The sequence below is a fragment of the Wyeomyia smithii genome, chromosome 2 (genome assembly GCF_029784165.1).
Source record: "Wyeomyia smithii strain HCP4-BCI-WySm-NY-G18 chromosome 2, ASM2978416v1, whole genome shotgun sequence".
Lineage (NCBI taxonomy): Eukaryota > Metazoa > Arthropoda > Insecta > Diptera > Culicidae > Wyeomyia > Wyeomyia smithii.
The window spans coordinates 275633368-275652361 of record NC_073695.1 but is presented as its reverse complement, the minus strand read 5'-3'; the positions used below and the strand labels follow the sequence as shown (position 1 = coordinate 275652361).

The following is an 18994-nucleotide window of genomic DNA, read 5'->3' as shown; positions in this document are numbered from 1 at the left end:
CTCAAACATTTCCAGCTGAGCAAACATATACCAGGTATCGAAGACTGGATGAATACAGAAGCAAACTTCGAAATACCTTTCAAAATCATAGAGACCGAACGGGAAGTTTGGGAACAAGGTGGCCCGAATATCCGACAAGGCTCTGTCGTCTTTTACACAGATGGCTCAAAAATGAATGATTCAACCGGAGCAGGTATAAATGGTCCTGGGATAAGTATCTCGATACCAATGCATCCTTCCACTGAAACAAGTGGCAGAAAGGAACCAAGTATGGTTATACTGGGTTCCTGGTCACTGCGGAGTGGAAGGCAATGAAAAAGCCGATACGTTAGCTAGACAGGGGTCATGTACCGATTTCATTGGCCCAGAACCGTTCTGTGGGTTGTCATCAAGCGCCTTGAAAGCAGAACTGAAAACCTGGGAACATAGGACTATACAAGAGAACTGGATATGCTCAGTAGGGCTACGCCAGTCTATAAAACCAAGCGTCAAGAATAGCCAGCAATTGCTTAGTTTAAATAAAAAGGGACTAAGAACAATTACCGGACTGTTTACAGGACACTGTCCAAGTAAGCATCACCTGAAACAAATTGGTCAGTCAGATGACGAAATTTGTCGTCTCTGCGGGTTCGAATGTGAAACCGCAGAACATTTGCTCTGCCTCTGCAGTGCACTAATACAGCGCAGAATCAGAGCCTTTGGAAAACGAACTTCGGAGCCTTTTGAGGTCTGGTCTGCGAATCCTAATGAGGTAATACATTTCATACGAAATTCAGTGCCCAATTGGGAGAAAGGGTGCGATATGACAACGACGATCACTTCCATCAATAGTGATATGTCTGCCACGAGTACCTAGACTAAAGAAGAGGTATACCACAAAAGATCAAAACAATGGTCGCATGGTTTTTAGAATCTATAAGGGCAGTTGTCCACGGAGGAGAAAGGGGAGGTCAAAATCGTTAAAAATCTGTCCACGTGGAATTTGGATGGCCCCTAACGCACTATTCACTGGAAGGTGGAGTGCCTGTATGCTACTAGAGTAGTGGCAACGCTGTAATCTAAGGCACTTTACTGGAAGGATGTTCACCACTTATATTCAGACGATAGCGTCCATTTGCGGATGGTTTTCAGTTTTTTTTATTTCTCGGGAAATCTCGAGTGAAAAATTAATCCACCTAGCGGTCAGACTCAGCCTTTCTCATTGAAACTTATTATTTGTAAAAATAAATTTACATGAATGCTTAAATCCAATAAAGGTGTATTCACTATTTGGGTTCTAAAATATTGATGTTGTAATTAAAGTATAAAATATGAAATTTAACGTAATTTTAGTGTTTAAGAAATAGCGAAATAAAAGAAATGACTCTTTATTTCGAAAAATTTAATCACGAGCGATACCGGGAACGTTCAGATAGTACGATACCACATTTAAATCATGTTGAGGCCATTTGTATTGATCAAAGCAGGTATAGTGTTGAATTGTCTTTGAATTTCTTTTCTTTCCAAAAATTTTAAACAGCATATCAAATTGTTATGAAGTTTGTTATTTGTAAGTTTGAGAGATGACTCGTTTGTAAGACATTAGTTATGTTCAAAAAAGTCGTGTAATACTTGAGATAATAGACTTTCGTTGTTTTACAAATTAAAACATAACGGTTGCTTAAGTTTGATTACAATCAAATGAAAAGGGAACGTATAAGGGCAGCCAAACTTTGAAATCACGTGTTCAATTATAATTCATCAGTTAACCCTCAACTATCCCGTTCATATGATATAAATATTGTTCAAATCGGTTGTGTAGTTTCTAAGATAATGAAGTTTCGTGATTTTCACATTTCGATACATTACAGACGAAGTTACAGTCCGATTACAGAAAAATTCAATAGGGTGTTATGAGCCAGATAGACCTTTCATTTGATACTAAATCTATAGAAATCGGATCAACCATCTCTGAGAAAAGTGAGCCAGTCCAAGTAGTTTCGGAATATGTTTCTTTTCATAGCTGGATTTCACATTTTTAAACATAACAGGCAAAGTAATAATCCGTTTGCAAAAAAAATCATTAGGGTCTTATGGGGCAACAAGACCTTCCATATGGCACTGATTTTATGAAAATCGGTCTAGCCATCTCTGAGAAACATGAGTGAGGTTAAATAGTCTTCAGAACACGTTTCTTTCCATAACTTCTGAACCATGTGGTTCAATCCTCATAAAATTCAAAAGTTAAGGGTTTTTAGGTAGCCCGTTCATTTGAAACCAATTTTGTTCAAATCGGTTGTGTAGTTTCTGAGATATTGATGTTTCGTGATTTTTACATTTTGATACATAACCTCTAAACTAGAAATCAGATTACAATAAAATTCAATAGGGTCTTACAGGGCAACTAGACCTTTCATTTGCAATTAATTTCATTGAAATCGGTCCAGCCATCTCTGAGAAAATCGAGTGAGATTGGGAAAGCGTTACACACACACATGCAGAAAATGCTCAGCTCGTCGAATTGAGTCGAGTGATATATGACATTCGGCCCTTTTGAGCACTTTTATACCTTTATTTTTTGTAGTGATTGCTATACCTTTCTGAAATGATAGAAATGACTTTTAATTTCAACTTCAATCCCGAGCAGGGCCGCAAACATTGAAATAGTACAATATTAAATTTAAATGATGTTGACACTAATTTTGTGAAAATCGGTTCAGCCATCTCTGAGGAAAATGAGTAAGTTTAAACAACCCCAGGATAACTTTTCTTTACATAACTTTTGAACCATATGTTCAATCATAACGGAATTTAAAAGTTAAGGGTTCTGGAGACAGTCCGATCATTTGAAACTAGTTTTATTGAAATCGGTCATGTGGTTTCTGAGATATTGATGTTTCGTGATTTTTACATTTTGATACATAGGTGCTTATTACGGGAGTCACTTCACGGTGAAATCAGAGTGAAGTGAACAAAATCCTATTACGGGACTCACGTAAGTGAGAAAAACGTCGCGAAGTGACATCTGCCGTGGAATCTGGGTTATTATGAGTGTCATATCAGTGAAGTGAGAACGGAAAAAGCGACGTTTCGCGTGGAATTATTTCACGACCATTTTGAACGGTGAAATGATTCCACGAAGCCATAAGTCTTAAAGTCGATTGATTTGTGATCTAATGGTAAATATTGGATTTATTCTTCAGTAACGAAGCGAATCAGAGTTTGATCCGTGTCTTAAAGCGGTCAATTTTTCATTTTTTTTGCCCGATGAAAAAAATGCAAACTAGTTCAGGAAATTTTCGATAACGAAAATAACATTTTTTTTGTCTTAGAAATGCAGAACACGTCAAGATCTGGTGTTATCTACAAAAACGGGAAAAACGACTTTCTGGGACTTCTCAATTTCACTTCACTGTCAATCTCACTCCACGGAGGTGATTTTTGTCACCTCACTTGAGGTGGAATCGGGAATAGGTCTAAAAAAGTGAAGTGAGCGTGAGAGTGAAATATATTTCACCGTGAAGTGACTCCCGTAATAAGCACCATAACCTCTAAACTAAAAATCCGAATACAATGAAATTCAATAGCAACCTATGGCGCAACTAGACCATTCATTTGCAATTAATTTGAAGTGAGAAAAGTGAGTGAGAAAAAAAAGTTGCACATACACACACACACATACATACATACAGAAAATGCTCAGTTCGTCGAAAGAGGTCGAGTGGTATATGACATTCGGCCATTTGGACCACTTTTATACCTTTGGTTTTCCCAGTGATTGCTATACCTTTCTAGGAGAAAGGCAAAATTAAAAATTAAAAATCACAGAAAGGTTGTATGCAAAGCCACGACCGCAAGGTTGAATTAGAATACTTTTATGAAAAAGATAACCCGGCTGCTTGCGTGTTAGTCATTTTTTCTAGTAAATAAACGTTGACCGTTCATTGGCAGTATTGTAATTTCTCTTTATTTGATATTGTGAATGAAGTTTATTTAATTTTGCGCAAATGAGAAGTTGAAGTGCTGCCGAATTGTATGCACATTTAATACGACATCATTGAACGGGAACGGAATGATGGCGCTATGCGATTCGCCTTACCGTGGTGAAATGTACAGTTGTAAAAAGCAACGAAAGCAATCGTATAGCGACCAATCAGAGGTCGAATTTTGTGTTTTGACAATGCTTAAGAATTTTCAATAGTACAATAGTTCGAATAATAAAATTGCAATTTCCTGCATTTGGTAGGAATCTTAGAAGATTTTCTAAACGATTGCTGTAAAAACGAAGGAAATCCATCGAAAACTAACCGATTTATTAGCATTTAAAATTGGACATATTTCTCACTTTTTTCGGTTTTAGAATTTCATTTCACATCCCTATGTAGCCGAACTTCCTTAGAGAAGTATTCTACTTCAAAAAAGCATTGAAACAAATAAAAAATATGATCAGTTTCGAAAAAAAAACTGAACAAAACACATTAGTTTTGCCGATAGTTTATCCCTAACTTATGGCTTCAAGAACGTACAAATGTTTATACAAGGGGTTGGAGAGTGAGTTTATCATTATGCGAAACATTCCTAACAACTATAACCATTTAAAAAATCCTATCAGATTCTTTGGATGATGTGCGACCAAACATCGACTCGGATTACTATCTCGTGGTAGGCAAGATTCGCGTCCAGCTGTCCAACGTACTAAAATCGAGATCAGCGAGGAAGATACGTTTGGACATCCAGAGGAAGAAGTTGCTGCAGAGTATACTCGAAAAATTGACAGACGGATCGGGGAACCAGCTGGAGTGAACCTGAACGGGCAGTGGCACATCCATGATGCGATCAGCGAAACAGCGCGAGAAGTGATAGGCATGCTAGTAAGTGATGTTGAGTGTCTAAAGGTGACGGAAGAGAAGAACCAGGCCTACGCCAACACATTAGAAGCAGCTAATCGTGTGACGCGTCAGATGCGGGAGAAATACCGGGAGGCGAGAGATGCCGAAAAAAGGCTTTACCACCGTAAGAAACGTGAACACTACGATCACGTTCCCGAGGAGGCAGAAAATTGTTTCACCAGGCACGACACGAGGAGCTTTTATAGAACGATTAACGGAATCAGGCCGGGCGTAGGAAGCAACATTTTGAAGTGGTGTTGAACGGTGAGGAAGGTACAAGAGTCGTCAAGGGGAACAGGATAGAAATTGGGGATGACGGACAAGCTGTGAACCCACCAACATTGGACGAGGTGAAAAATGCTTGCAAAGAGTTCCTAATTATCCTAAGGGTATGGTCTGAGGAACAACTACCAACAGACTGATTGGAAGGACTCAAATGCCCCATCTACAAGAAGGGACATAGACTCGACTGTAGTAATCATCGAGGCATAATCCTCCTCAATTCCGCTTGTAAAATTCTCTCCTGTATCCTGTTCCAGCGACTGAGACCGTTGCAGGAAGCCTTTTTTTGGAGAATACCAATACGGTTTTCGAGTGGGACGATCTACAACGGACCAGATGTTTACCTTGAGGCAAATCCTCGACAAATTTCGAGAATACAACTTGCAGACACATCATCTGTTTATAGAATTTAATGCGGCGTACGATATAGTGGAACGCAACGAGCTGTGGCAAATCATGCTTAAACATGGTTAACAGCGGTTTGGAACGCGTTTGTGACGTTAGATAGTCTGAAGCAAGATGACAGGCTCTCGAACTTGCTGTTCAGCATAGCTTTAATAGGTGCAATACGAGGGGCAGGTGTGCAGAGGAGTGGCACCATCATCACGAAGTCCCGCATACTTCTAGGTTTCGCGGACGACATTGAGATAACTGGTATTAACCGTAGAGCAGTTGAGGTGGCCTTTACGGCTCTTAGAAGGAAGGCTGCGAAAATTGGACTCACTATAAACACTGCCAAAATAAAGTACATGGTGGCTGGCAGAGAGCGTGTTAGTTCTGCAGGTGTTGGTGCTGCGGTGGAGATGGATGGGGATACTTTCAAAGTGGTCGACGAATGTGTTTATCTTGGTACTCTCGTGACATGTGACAACGAGGTGAGCCGCGAGGTGAAGAGACTTAGGTCCCATAGCCTACAGATTCGCAAGAAATTTGCGCTCTATAGCACTCTAATCCTTCTGGTAGTGCTCTACGGACGCGGAAGGAGGCCGATCGACGAGCGCTTCAGGTCTACGAGCGAAGAATCCTGCGAAAAATACTCGGAGGCAAACTAGAAAATGGAGTGTGGCGCTGGCGCATGAATCACGAGCTGTACAGGTATACTTGTATGTCTGTTCTCTGTGATGTGCTGTCGACGAGGATGCCAGAGCAGCAGGTGTAAGGGGAGACTGGAGAGTAGCACCCCAAGACCTAGTTTTGTAGAGGCGTATTCTGGATTCGGCATAGGATCTCAACGATCTGTCGGTTTAAAAGTAGAAGTGATTTTACAAGAGGTAAACTCTGTAAACTAAACAAACCGGTAATGAATCATATGACCATCGAGAATACAGTAACACTTTCAAAAAGCTATTTCTGCTGGCTTTATTTAGAAAATTCTTTCAGTTTGATTTAGTATAATAAGTAATCAACAAAATAAAAACAAAATGAAGAAAACCTACTTTTGGTTTAATGCATGTAAAAATGTGTCCCACAGTGGATTCCTTGTTTCGTCGATTAAACTGCTCGAAACAATCCGAATAGTTGGTTCGCATCCAGTTAAGTTTATCGAACAGAAGAAAGATTATGTTAGCAAACATGTTCTCTGTTTATTAAACGTAGTTTAGTCGTTTTTTTTTGTTTTCATGCAGTTGAAAATTTTGTGCTAATTTTTCACAGATGACCGTGCGCCTCCCTATCTGCGTTCAAGTGATGGAGGCGTCGTGCAGTTTGTACTAGTTGAATTGCGAGAAAAAAAAACTGCTCACTAAAATTACATCTAACAAACAGGAAGCTCATTTCTGGATTTAATTTTTTGAGTTTTTCGTTATTAGATGCGAAAAATTGTTTCGATCAGTGTTTATATAAATGATCTAACACAGCGCTTTTTTTTTTGTGTGGACCCCACTGCGACTAGTAGTTGTTTGATCTTTTGTGGCATAACACAGCGCTTAACAGACGGGCTACAGTTTATTTACAGAAAAAAAAAACGATGTTCCCTAGAAAATAACTATAGTCAATAGCCACACTTGAGCCGCTATCATTCGTCGTATGCAGGAATTGCGTTTGCTACTGACACGCTGCCTAATAAAATTATGTTGTATTTGTCAGTTAAATGGTTATAAAGCCGGATGATGGACGACAATTTACATCTTTACAACGATTGGATGAAACCATGACCTTCTCCTGGCCCATCCGACACCCATGCACTAGGAAACGATCCAAGAGTGTATAATTTCTGATATCGAAAGCAAAAAATGAAAGACGTTAGCGTCAGGTCGTTGTAGGGCCCAACCTTAACCAGAAATTCAATAATTTTGGGACTCACTGTTTTGACCAGGAGACAAATAGATGTGGATGTCCTGCCCAGCTGCGGTTGCTACTGAAAGAAAATAAGAGAAACAGTAAAGACAACAGTACGGACCGGCGTTCGCGGACTACAGCGTAATAAAAACGGAATGACTGACTGACTGATGGGGTTGGTGCATTTGAAGCGCTTTTTTTCTGAACCACACTCAGGTGTTAGCTGGTTTAGTAAATAAAGTCACACACAACTCTCTTTTTCTGGTGGTTATACATTAAAGGTTTTATTATTTCTCTTATAATATTATAATTGATTTTAACAAAGCATATTTTGTTGTACAGAAGTTGCTACGAAAATCGTCTATTTATCGCAGTGTTTGCCTTTAAAATCATACCCGTTTTTGTATATAAATAGTCATATAATTTTTAGTTGATCCAATTCTTCACGCAGTAAAATAGATTTCTCTAGACAACCTTTGCAGAGGATGTGCAAAGACGTAGACACAAGGGCCTGTTGACGCGGCCGCCTGCAAAATCTTCCTAGAGAAGCAAAACAGGCTTCAAATTTACCACCAACACGCTAATGTTAGCTTACTGCCAGGTAGTAAGTTAACTTAAGAGCCAAGATGGAGCACAGAACACAAAAGCCGCTCCCCGAAGTCATACCTAAAGGTTGCACAGGGGTGCATACGTGGCTTTAGGCAGGTTTAATGGATCAGATCCCATACTATCTGAGGTTCGCCTCTTAGGTGTTTGGCATGCAAATTCCCACTGACGTTGAAAAAAAGTTTTCTCATTTTTTAATATGTACAATGTCATAGGCCAAAAGTGTACGTTTCTGTTGCTGAGAAAGTATGAAATTAATGCTAATTCTAGGAGGGAAAAAAAATCTGTGATTTCTGATAAAAAAATCTAAGTAATTTAGGAAATTGTAAAAGAAATCAATGTAAGTGCAACAAGACGTACCTGAATGCCGATTCGACCTAACCTGAGCTGTCAACTGAATCGGCGCATTTTGATTTTTCTCCTAGCAACCATTGTTTTCATAATTGACACGGTAACCTCAATTTCGATGTTTCCGAAACTGAACCACATCAGCAAGGATGAATAAAATATTTTCCTTTATATTTGGCTTTGTAAAAACAAAGAAAAAGCAAAAAGCTGCAGCTATTTGTTAAGAGAACCCCAATGAAAATTTGGCATTTCTATCAAAACCCACAGAAAAAAAGATGATAAAGCCGAAAAAGAATTCGGAAGCACTACTCATTTTACAGCAGTATCTCAAGAGATCTTATATCTGAAGTCAATTGACACTTTTTTCATAAAAGGAATCTTTTTGTCACGTGTTTCCATCCGCTTGTTCCCATTTAAATTCAATTAAGGTTTAGCATAATTCATTATGTAGTACCTATGGTTTTTTGAAGCTAAATTTGAGTACTATCGAAACGACGCACGTTTTTCTTTGTCTTCAGAAGAACAGCAAGATTGAAGTGCCACGTTTTCATTGTCACGTGGCATAGTCTGGAACAAAACATTTCATTCAATTGAAACATTTGATTTGTCATCAGACAAATAGTCCGACAGTTTCAATAGTATTTGAAAACAATTTGCTTTCTTGAGAAGGCAATCTTGCTCCAGCTGAGTTTGCAAATATGTTCTATATTATTGAATCTCACTGGTCACACACAATCTTAAGAAGCATATTGATAAAACAATTACACTAAAATACAATTCCTTGAGTTGTTAGGCCCCAAAACAGATAGATCTTCGAAGCAGTTACCACTGAACGATTTCGTTTCATACACTTTACAGTCTGCTTTATGATAACGTTCGTTATCATACAACTAATCAACATAACTTAGCTTAACACCTATGCTTACAAAATTACGGTTGACGGTAAACATTAATTATCACACGTCCAAGCACGCTCCACCGAAGTTATGCTTCATGCGCAGGCTCTCTGTGCCCTATTAACAAAACTAATCACTCGCACAGCAAAACACTACTATTAGCTTCACACTTTTAGTACAGATACAAATTTTGTTTTGTTTGGTTAGCATATTAGAAAGGAAAAGCACGTTAACTTCAAACGATAAGTAGTCGGCCATCCTACACTTGGGATTACAGCAACATCTCCAAAGGTGAGCTTTGTTCACACTGTTAAAACTATGGTTATCTTGTTCTTTTAAGCATTTAGTAGTTCAACTTTGATTTCACTGCGTGATTTTTCTGTCGGCAGCACCGCAAGTGTAAAAGCTTTTATAAAAACAATCAAATTCATTGATAGAACGTCTACACTGGTAAAATCAACACACTCGTCACTTCGACTGATAGCGGCCAGATTTCGTCATTGTTTTTTTTTTTTGTTTTTCACAGTGCAATAAATAGCAGTTGCTGTTAGGGCTGTCTCTTCCACTCTTCGCTCCTCGAGGTATCCAGCTCGGATGCGCCATCCTTAGCACTCGATTGACGATTTCTGATACTGTGCGTTTTGGATCGGCGGCGGTGCCGGTTGCGCTTGCGGCGTTGAGGCCGTCGACGAGGCTACCGACGAGGAGGAGGAGGTGGTTGAGGGTGACTGTAGCAAGACGCTATTCGCCATTGGCGGTGATTGAGGCGACGGTGATGCAATAGCTAGTGCGGCGGGTTGATGGGATGATACAGATGACGACGCTGGTGCGGAAATTTGGGGCAATAGTCTACCGGGAACTTTGGCTAACGAGCACACTTCACATCTGGTCATGAGTTCGTGGTTTTGGAATGTACAAAGGCTGCAAGTCCATGACTCTCCAATGCTAATTACACTGCCGCCGGTGGGATCGACCGAACCACCGCCGGCAGTGGGAGCCGATATTGAACGACTCGGATTATATCGACTCTCGAGCGTGTACAAGGCACTACCGGTGGCGGTTGATACTGAAGGCTGATGGGATTGTGGTATTTTCGGTGGTGGCGGTCTTGGCGGACGGGGCGGCCGGTTGACATTGGGGGCGACCGGTAGCGTTGGAGATCCTGCCAAATGTTAGATATATATTAGAAAATTACAAAGTTACTATTTCTTCTATTTGTAAATTCTGGAACGATGATTGTACCTTCGATACTGAGTGCAGATAGGCCATCCTCTACGGTCACACCCGGTAAGCTGCCTGCTGGTCCGGTCAGTTCTGCTGAGTCGATTTCCTTTTGCATTTGGTCGACTTCATGCGCTAGTAATTCAACCTCTCGACTCAGACAGAGTGCATCATGCTGCGAAAGCGGTTGTTGCAGCACCCAAATTTCTCGACGAATCGAATCCAACTGCTGCCGGTACCGATCAACTTCCTCGCACAAGCGGTTCTTCTGATCCAGCTGCTGCGTGATGGCTACCTCTGCTCGTGAATAAAGTAAAACGTAAATTTAGTAATTTTAGCATAAAATTAGACTGAATGTATTACCTGTTAGATAGTTCTGATACAGATGCTGCCGGCTAAGTCCATCGTTCTCTTTGTTTGCAAATGACTGCACGTTGCTCTCCCCGATACTCGGTGGATGGTATTGCGCCATCATCTGCTGATAGTGTGGATCCCTGTAAGGGTTCTGCGGCTGTTGCCCGTGTGTTAAATAATTACTATTAGTAAGACTACTACTATTATTAATATTGCCGTTGGCATCGGCGCAGATGACACCAGCTGTCGTTGACGGGCCCGTTTCGTAACCAGGAACATGCGTTCTCATTGCACTAATTGAACCAAACCCATCGCGAAAGGTGATCTCGAGCTTACTCTGGATGCCAGACTGAGCGTTAAAGCCTTTGGCCGTATACTTGAGAGGACTAGCGTGAATGTGAATAGGTGACTGAGGCCGATCGCTCGGTTGTCGTAATGTTAGATTAACCGACGTCGAACTTCGGCTGTTTGCTCCGGCAGGCAATGACCCGGGAGTATTGAAACTGCTTGATGCTTGAGCGAGCTCGCGAGAGTAAGGAGGTTCCGGTTGCAGTTGCAGGGTCGATGTATGCCGATGTCCAATCGGACTTCGATTAGCGACTGGCGACACGGTCACGTTCAACTGGACGTTCACGGTTTCTCCGAGTTCTGGACTAGCAGTGATGGTAGAACTAATGGGCGGTAATGGAGCTACTCGTGTCGGCCGCGGCCCACTAAATGCGAGAGTATTGGGTCTGCTCAATGCAGCTCGATTATTATTGTTATCAAAAACAGCCGCCGGGGTGCTCGTCGTTGTCGTTGGGTTCTTATCAGCATTATTTGCACTACCACTGTCACGTGGTATATCGCCAATCAGTGCACCGCTATTTAGCCTGGTGTTATTGTTGTCCACGAAACCACCATTACTGCTGCTGCTACCGATCGCATCACTAACACTTCTCGATAGCTTATCAACACTATTTTCACGACTGCTATTACTGCCTCCGCTGGCGGTGCTGAGGCTGCTCTCCAGCTTGCTCAGTTTACGATCGTTTATCCGTCGCTTCAGCGTTGTACTGTGTATCGATTGCGACGGATACGCCTGCACTGCAGACGGGGTCCCTAAAACTGCCTTCTCCAGACTATCGATACACGCCGGTCGGTTATGGCAATTTGCCGTCACAACATCCGAAACCACATGGTCCGGGACAGTAGGATATTTCTGTTTCATCTCGTGGAACAATTGCATAATAGCAATGTTCGAGCAGGTACAGGTTGACTGCCGTTTATTCAGGAAATTGCCGCTACTGCTGTTGTTGTCGATGTTGTTGATGCTGTGGTTGAAAACGAAGGTTTCGGTGGTCGTGTCATGTTCTGGCGGCTTTCTGGGAGAGTTAGTCGCCATAATCGGCCATCCTCCTTAGGCCTTGCTCCGTGTGAGTGTGTAAACAAGGCGAGGATAACTTGATTTTGCTCTGGTTGCTTGCTGAAAAGAAAGTGAATAAAAAAGCCTATTTAGTTTCAGAATGTACCTAGGTACTTGATTGTAAGAATAGTAAGCATTTGCAAAACATTATTTCAATTATTTCGGACAAAATTCAGCTAAACAACACGAAACAGTACCATTCACATTTCAAAATTCGTCCGCTAAGAGCAAGCGCACCGGGGAGTTGCCATTTGAGTTGCTATTTTCACAACGCTGGCCGTTGCTATTTTGGATAGCAACCGATTTTCGCACCGGTCGTTGCTAATGGGGATTACCAATTCCACTATTTCTTTTTCACACCGGAAGTTGCCAATTTCTGAAGGTCGTCACTAGCCAGCGTTGGCAAAATGTTTGTTTGTGATGTATTTCGCATATTTTTTGCGGATCTAGTAATAACCAACTTATCCGTCAGTCAATCGTTTCCGGAATGATCTACGTTCTTTCTACTTCATAAAATGTTCACTCCATTTCACGTAACTTTGTTTCAACTTTGTTTCCGTTCTCCCAAGTTATCGATTTTTTTACTTGTGCGTACATGAATTTTTTAATCCCTATATGTTTATTTAAAGTAATTCCGTAAAACTGGGCACGTCCCGCAACGTTGGCCTAAATGACTATTCTACTGAAAGCTGGAGAACTGTCATTAGTTGTATTCTGTATTTCATGCTGTCTCGGTTCCCACGGTTTGCTATTAATATTTGAAAAATTTTCCGCCAAAAAAAAACTCAAATATAGAACGCGTAAATTGTTTTCAATTATTTGATTGATTCTAGTGATGAAGAAAGTGATTTCGCAAAACAAATTTCCTTATACACGATTAAGAAAATGGTTTTTCGAAAAGCCTAGTAAATAGCCAAATATTGACCGCCATACGGAGGAAGGTGCCATCCAGCGTTTTAACAAAGGTCTATACCTATGAACATTTCCAACGCCGCTTTCGAACGCATCTTAGGTTTGAAGATTGAAACAGCGGTAAAGGAGAAAATGGTTTTTTATACAACGACCGAACGAAACGGGAAAATAGTTGGTAATACTCCCGAGCAGATTTGCTCAAACCTTCCAGGTTTATTTAATAATATTGGCCAATCTTGTGAGGATTTGAGCTTTCCGCATCGTGTAGGTTGCAGACCAAAATGCCAACCAAAATGGTCATCTCAATAATAAACCTATACAAAATGTTTACCTGCCCGAAAAAACACCCTGTGCAAAATTTCAGCTCAATCGGAAATAAAATTGAGTAGTGGTTCACGCCGACACTTGCGTCCTACGACGTGTTTAACAAGCGAGGCAAAACACATCGTCTTCCGAGGCCGACCAATTGAGTCTGCATTCGAAACACTCATCATCTTCGGAATATTATTACGAACATTCACTATCGAGCACAAAAAAACAACAGTTTGACATTTCATCAAATAGCAACGATTCGGCTCGTTGCTATCGCGTTGCCAAATTTAATAACTCGCTACTACCCGAGGTGACGATTGTTATTTCCCAAACCAACATAGCAACGCCCGGTGCGGTTGCCGCGTTATGGTGGGAGTTGCCAAACTTGCTTTAGAAACTTCAATTTAGCCACTGGTGGGCTTGCTCTAAGAACTTTGTTCAACCTCTAAATATAATCGTTTGCCACGCGATGCAGTCCGGCCGCACTGTCCGGCCGTGGTCGGCAATTAAAATTTTCACCTCCGCACTACAGGTGGGTGGCACTAGCGGTATTGGAATCCCAGTGCCAGACACACTTATCCGTCACAAACGAAAACCGTCTGGCCGTACGTTCGACTTCAGAATTGATTTATACTTTCTTATACGCCATCACCCATCGTGTTCTCTCGCAATGGGCACTGTGTTTCGACGCAACAACAGTTCTGAACTTTGAATGTCTCAATGTCAATCTCTGCACGGTGCCAACGATGACGGTTGATGATGTTGCGATAAGGAGCTTCAAAAGCGCTCCTATACTCCGCCAGTCCACCGACAGCGCGTGCGGTCAGACAATTGAGCAAAAAAAAAAGATGCTACTGGGAGCTCGTTTACATTTCCACCAAAAATTTTTGCGGTTTGTAAAAAACAACTGGCAAATATATCCTTCTCTCCGTTAGTCCTATTTCGAAGAAAAATCGCACACACCCATGATTCATCCAACACGTAAGTTATCTAACTCCCCAGAGCACAAATAATGCTATCGACCAAAATTGTGCAGCCGCCGCACATTTTAACCTGCGGGTGTATGTATTGCCAACGGAGTTTTTTTTCGCTTTCTAATCTTGCCGCACGCTTGGGCATATTTTTGCCGGCTATTCGCTTATAAATAAATACAATTTAATGGACACTATTATTTTTAGGCGTCAACGATATCTGTGAGGAATTTGAAATATTGCTCGCACAGTTGACCTTCGAGTCGCCTGCGTCGGACCTCTGCATTCGATACGAACTCAATCCTATTGTTTTGTTTGCGTTCGGATATTTGAGCGATTAGGATTAACAAGGGAATGTGTGTGCGTCTGCTATTTTCACATTCTACATGATGAGATTAGTTTTATGTATTTTCACTCGCATGAAATTATTCGCGAACATTATTCTGATATTCAGAGCTATGTTTTTAATTACATTCATGCCAAGCGAATGTCAAACCATGATTCTAAGACGGTTCGAATCGATTCATCCGTTAAAATGCAGAGTTGTCCCAGTTTCTTTGAAGTTTGCTATAAACATGGGACAAGTACCGGCAGAGCAGATTTGCGTGTTGTAATTACAGTTCATCGTAGAGTGAAAAATCTAAGAAATATGTTCTAGTAATCCATTCCATTTGGCCAGACACCTCGCGTCCGCATGCATCTTGTCTATATGCCTAACAGGGTGTCATCGGGCAAGATCTACAGGGGGTGGACAAAATGATTGAGACAGGCAAAATTTTGTCAATGTTTGAATAGCCAGACTTTCACGAAAAATAAATCAATTTTGATGAAAAAAGTTTCATTTCTAGAACCACTTGAGAACTTGACGTGACCAACCAGAAAGGTTTCACATTTTAGGAGTGTGTATCAAAATGTACATTTTTTGCTACGTGCAGATTTTTTTCTGACTTTTTGATTCTTCTAGAGTATGTTGTCAATAAACTAGAATTTATATCGAGATCATTGGTACTTAAAGATCGAAAATCCGTCAAGGAACCATCGAGATATGATTCATTTAAGTATGTCTTTAACAGTTTTTTGCTGATAGGTACATAGTAGAGATGGTCAGGTATGCAAAATTTGTTACCCGTACACAACCCGTACCCAAGGATGGGAAAAATCTTTCAAGTGATAATTAATCAGTAGTCAAAACCGATTCTCTATCGCTTTCGATAATTTCAACAGGATATGTGGTGAAAAATTTTCACTCGCGATTACTATTAGCGAATTTCTTTATTCCACCAACTCACCTCGTTTTGACCTGAAAGCGCACTAACTGCTGTCAAAACCCTTCTTTATTCGCTCGATATTGACCCAGTTTTGACCTGGAAGCGCTTGCAAAACAGACAGGTTCGCACTGTGATTTTTGTCAGTTTTGCGAGTGGGTTCACCAATACTATTACATCGTATCTGTCAAAACGGTCAAAACACGCGGGTGATGCTGAAAACAAAAGAAAAATGTGTTGTCGTCTGTGCAGTGAAATCATGGAACGCAGAGAGAAATAATTGCTGCAGCAAAGGTATTTGTTATGGAGTTATTGGAATCGGATTTAGATTTGGATTCCGATTCCGAGTTCGAAAGTGCTTTAATCAGAATTTTCAGTAAGCCATCGAAAATAAGCAGGAGTCGGTGGCCAATTTTGTCATCGACGTAGTGGAAAAATATACGGATGCGTTTGTTAGTGTTGCTGTTTTTCAAGCTGCAAAACCAAAACACGACCAAAACAGAAATCTTTTAATGTCGGCAATAATATCAAAAATGATTTGCTATTGTTGTATTTAGGATTGGCATCCGCCATACAAGAGATACCGATCGGATAACATTTGTTTTTCACGCTTCTGGATCCGAGTTGCATCCAAGTTGCGACCGATCGAATATACGTAAATCGTTTTTTTATTCCACCCGAAAGTTGCCACTAACCCCGTGGAATAAAGAAATTCGCTATTTGATTTGTTTGTTTCGTTTCGCACTTTCTTCTTTTGAAATAATTAAGCAAGAATGAATGCTGGATGTTCTGGGTGTTGTCTTCTAGTAATAGGAATTTAGATACTAGTATTGTGGCCGGGGCGCAGATTTCTAGAAATGCAAGCTTTCATGTACTATAGGGTGGTAAACGGCTTCGGCAGTAGTTTTCTTCGGCAGGTTCCTGCATAAGATCGCTGTAGAAAACCACTGAGGGAACATACTTAAATGACGTAGCATTTTTTTCATGATTTTTAAGCCCCCCCTCCCCCCTCGTAGTATTTGGTCACAAAACCTAAACCCCCCCTAAAAAACGTAGCATTCGATTAACCCCCCCCCTCCTCTCCGCTTCTGAAAAAACGTACGGAAATACGTGCAGTCAGGTTTTTTACGCGGTTTTTTATACGCGGATTTTTTTACGAGGTTTTTTTTCACGCGGATTTTTTTATTAACGCGGTTTTTTACGCGGTTTTTTTAAGCGATACCGCGCTAATTCAAAAACTTTTTCGCGAATTTTTGAATTACCGTGGAGTTGGAACCAGAAACGTTTAAGTGTTTGTCTAGTAGAAGACTTAGTCCAAAAAATACCCACCGTCCTCCGAAAGATCCTGAATGACCGTCAAAGAGGACAATTTTAAATACTGGTTCTAGAGCGTCTCGGGTTTTTTCTAAGCCCTTCTTGCTGGTTCACTTTACGCGGATTTTTTAATAACGCGGTTTTTTACGCGGATTTTTGAATTAGCGCGTTTTTTTACGAGGTACGTAATAAAAACCTGACTGTAGTAACATACATACGAAAAATACTCGAAAAAAAAAACCGTGGCTAATTCAATTTATTTACAACTTATAGACTCGTGATTGCATCTTCTGCTTCGAAGGGCTTGTGTTTTGGTACAAGGAGTAAATGTGTTTAAACAACTTAGTATAATCCATGTCTGCAGAAAACACAGAAAGTATTCCGAAAATGAAACGAGTATCTTGTAATTTTCACTATTAAAAGCCACAAAAAAGCAACGATTTTTATATTCAAAACAGATTGTGTGCTTGGAAATCCAAGTGATTGTTCATGTAGCAGAGCTTTTAGAAGATTTTAGAATGCCACAGATAAAAACATTTCGACAGCTCTCGCTACAATACTTTGTGCAATGTTTTAGTGTATTTTTAGAATACATTTTTCCTGCAAAAAAATCAGTCTTTTAAAAAAATGCTACGTCGATTTTACTACAACCCCCCCCCCCCTTGTCACAGCTTGTCACAAAATGATGATATCCCCCCTCCCCCCATAAATGCTACGTCATTTAAGTATGGTCCCTGACGAAGCCGTTCACTACCCTACATGAAGAACATGCAAGATTGAGATTTCAATTACCTTACAGTTTGGAGGCTTCAACCGAGAAATAATTTATATTATTTTATATCATTGTGAGACAAATCTTTAAAGTATGGCATCATGTTATGTCGTTGATTCAATGTTGAATATATTGCGAAAATTGCAGCTTAAAACTATTGAACTGAAAAAAAAACGGTGAGAGAATTTTCGTCTTCAGGAAACGAAAATTTTCAGTATTGATTCTCCTGGAATTATCATCACCGATTATTTTTCCTTTCTGTAACTAAGCAGCCGTATCATTGTTGATAAATGAAAATTAACAAAATGATTCCATGCGATAAAAAATCGGAAGTGATTCTCCGAGTGAGTGATTTTTTTCATCCTTGCCCGTACCCGACTCATCGAGAATTTTAAAACCCGTACTCGACTCGTACCCAATCCGTCCTAAATTATTTTTTTATTTTTATTTTTTTTTTTTCAAAATACCTGGGTACCTCGCACATTTTATACACTGATTGTCATATGTGGTTTCTCGAGATGGTGGCCGGAGTTAGGTTAGAACCGAGTGTGCATGTGAACAATATTAATGAACCCAGAGTTCCAGGCGGAAGGGGTCTACTATGTAAAATGCATGTCTGGTAAAGTTTAAAATAAACGAGTTTTATGTGAACATCGCAGCAACCTGAAATCTACTATTATAATAAGGTTGTAACTTGAGAAAAATTTGATAATTCACTGCAATTTGCAGTTCACTGCAGTTTGATTTGTATTAAATCGCCCCACTGTGCAATGGTCCGCGGTTTCCCTGGCAGATATGAAAAAAAACCGGCAAAAAATCCATTTAACTCAAAACGGTTGCAGAGAGAACTATTCTCTCTCATATTAGAAAGAGATAGCATGATGTCATTCCATTAGTGTAAACACTGCCGACAACTGTCCTAATAGGTATTGGGAGATCTCTCGTTGAGTAAGAATGGGCGATTTCTTCTTCGATCTTTTCGATTATCGCCACTAAGAAAACACCTAGGATGAAGTTTCATAATAACATTTGCGGTAAAAAAAATGGACTAAAATTGCCGATTTTTCATGGGTTTACCTTTAATCGCACTGACGAAACTACTCATACATCATCAATCATTGTAACCCATGAGTTAGCAAAAAAAAAATTGACAGCTCTATCAGTCAAACTCTAATTGTGATGGCGAAAAAA

General features: G+C 40.3%; 1 protein-coding gene across 3 annotated transcripts in view; it reads right to left on the bottom strand.

Annotated features, from left to right (window-relative positions):
• Positions 1 to 6240: 6240 nt before the first annotated feature.
• The window catches only part of LOC129722025 (uncharacterized), a 41504-nt gene continuing 28750 nt past the window's right edge, over positions 6241 to 18994 (bottom strand). Inside the window, exons 2-6 of one of the 3 annotated variants that reach the window (XM_055675205.1) lie at positions 10862 to 12317; positions 10520 to 10795; positions 10131 to 10439; positions 7453 to 7506; positions 6241 to 7362 (exon numbers count right to left, since the gene is read on the bottom strand). In XM_055675205.1, coding sequence (XP_055531180.1) covers positions 7334 to 7362; positions 7453 to 7506; positions 10131 to 10439; positions 10520 to 10795; positions 10862 to 12236 — 2043 coding nt within the window. In that variant the 5' untranslated portion in view covers positions 12237 to 12317 and the 3' untranslated portion in view covers positions 6241 to 7333. Of the gene's footprint in view, positions 7363 to 7452; positions 7507 to 9777; positions 10440 to 10519; positions 10796 to 10861; positions 12318 to 18994 lie in introns of those variants that run through there. The other 2 variants (XM_055675206.1, XM_055675203.1) reach the window with 2 other exon arrangements.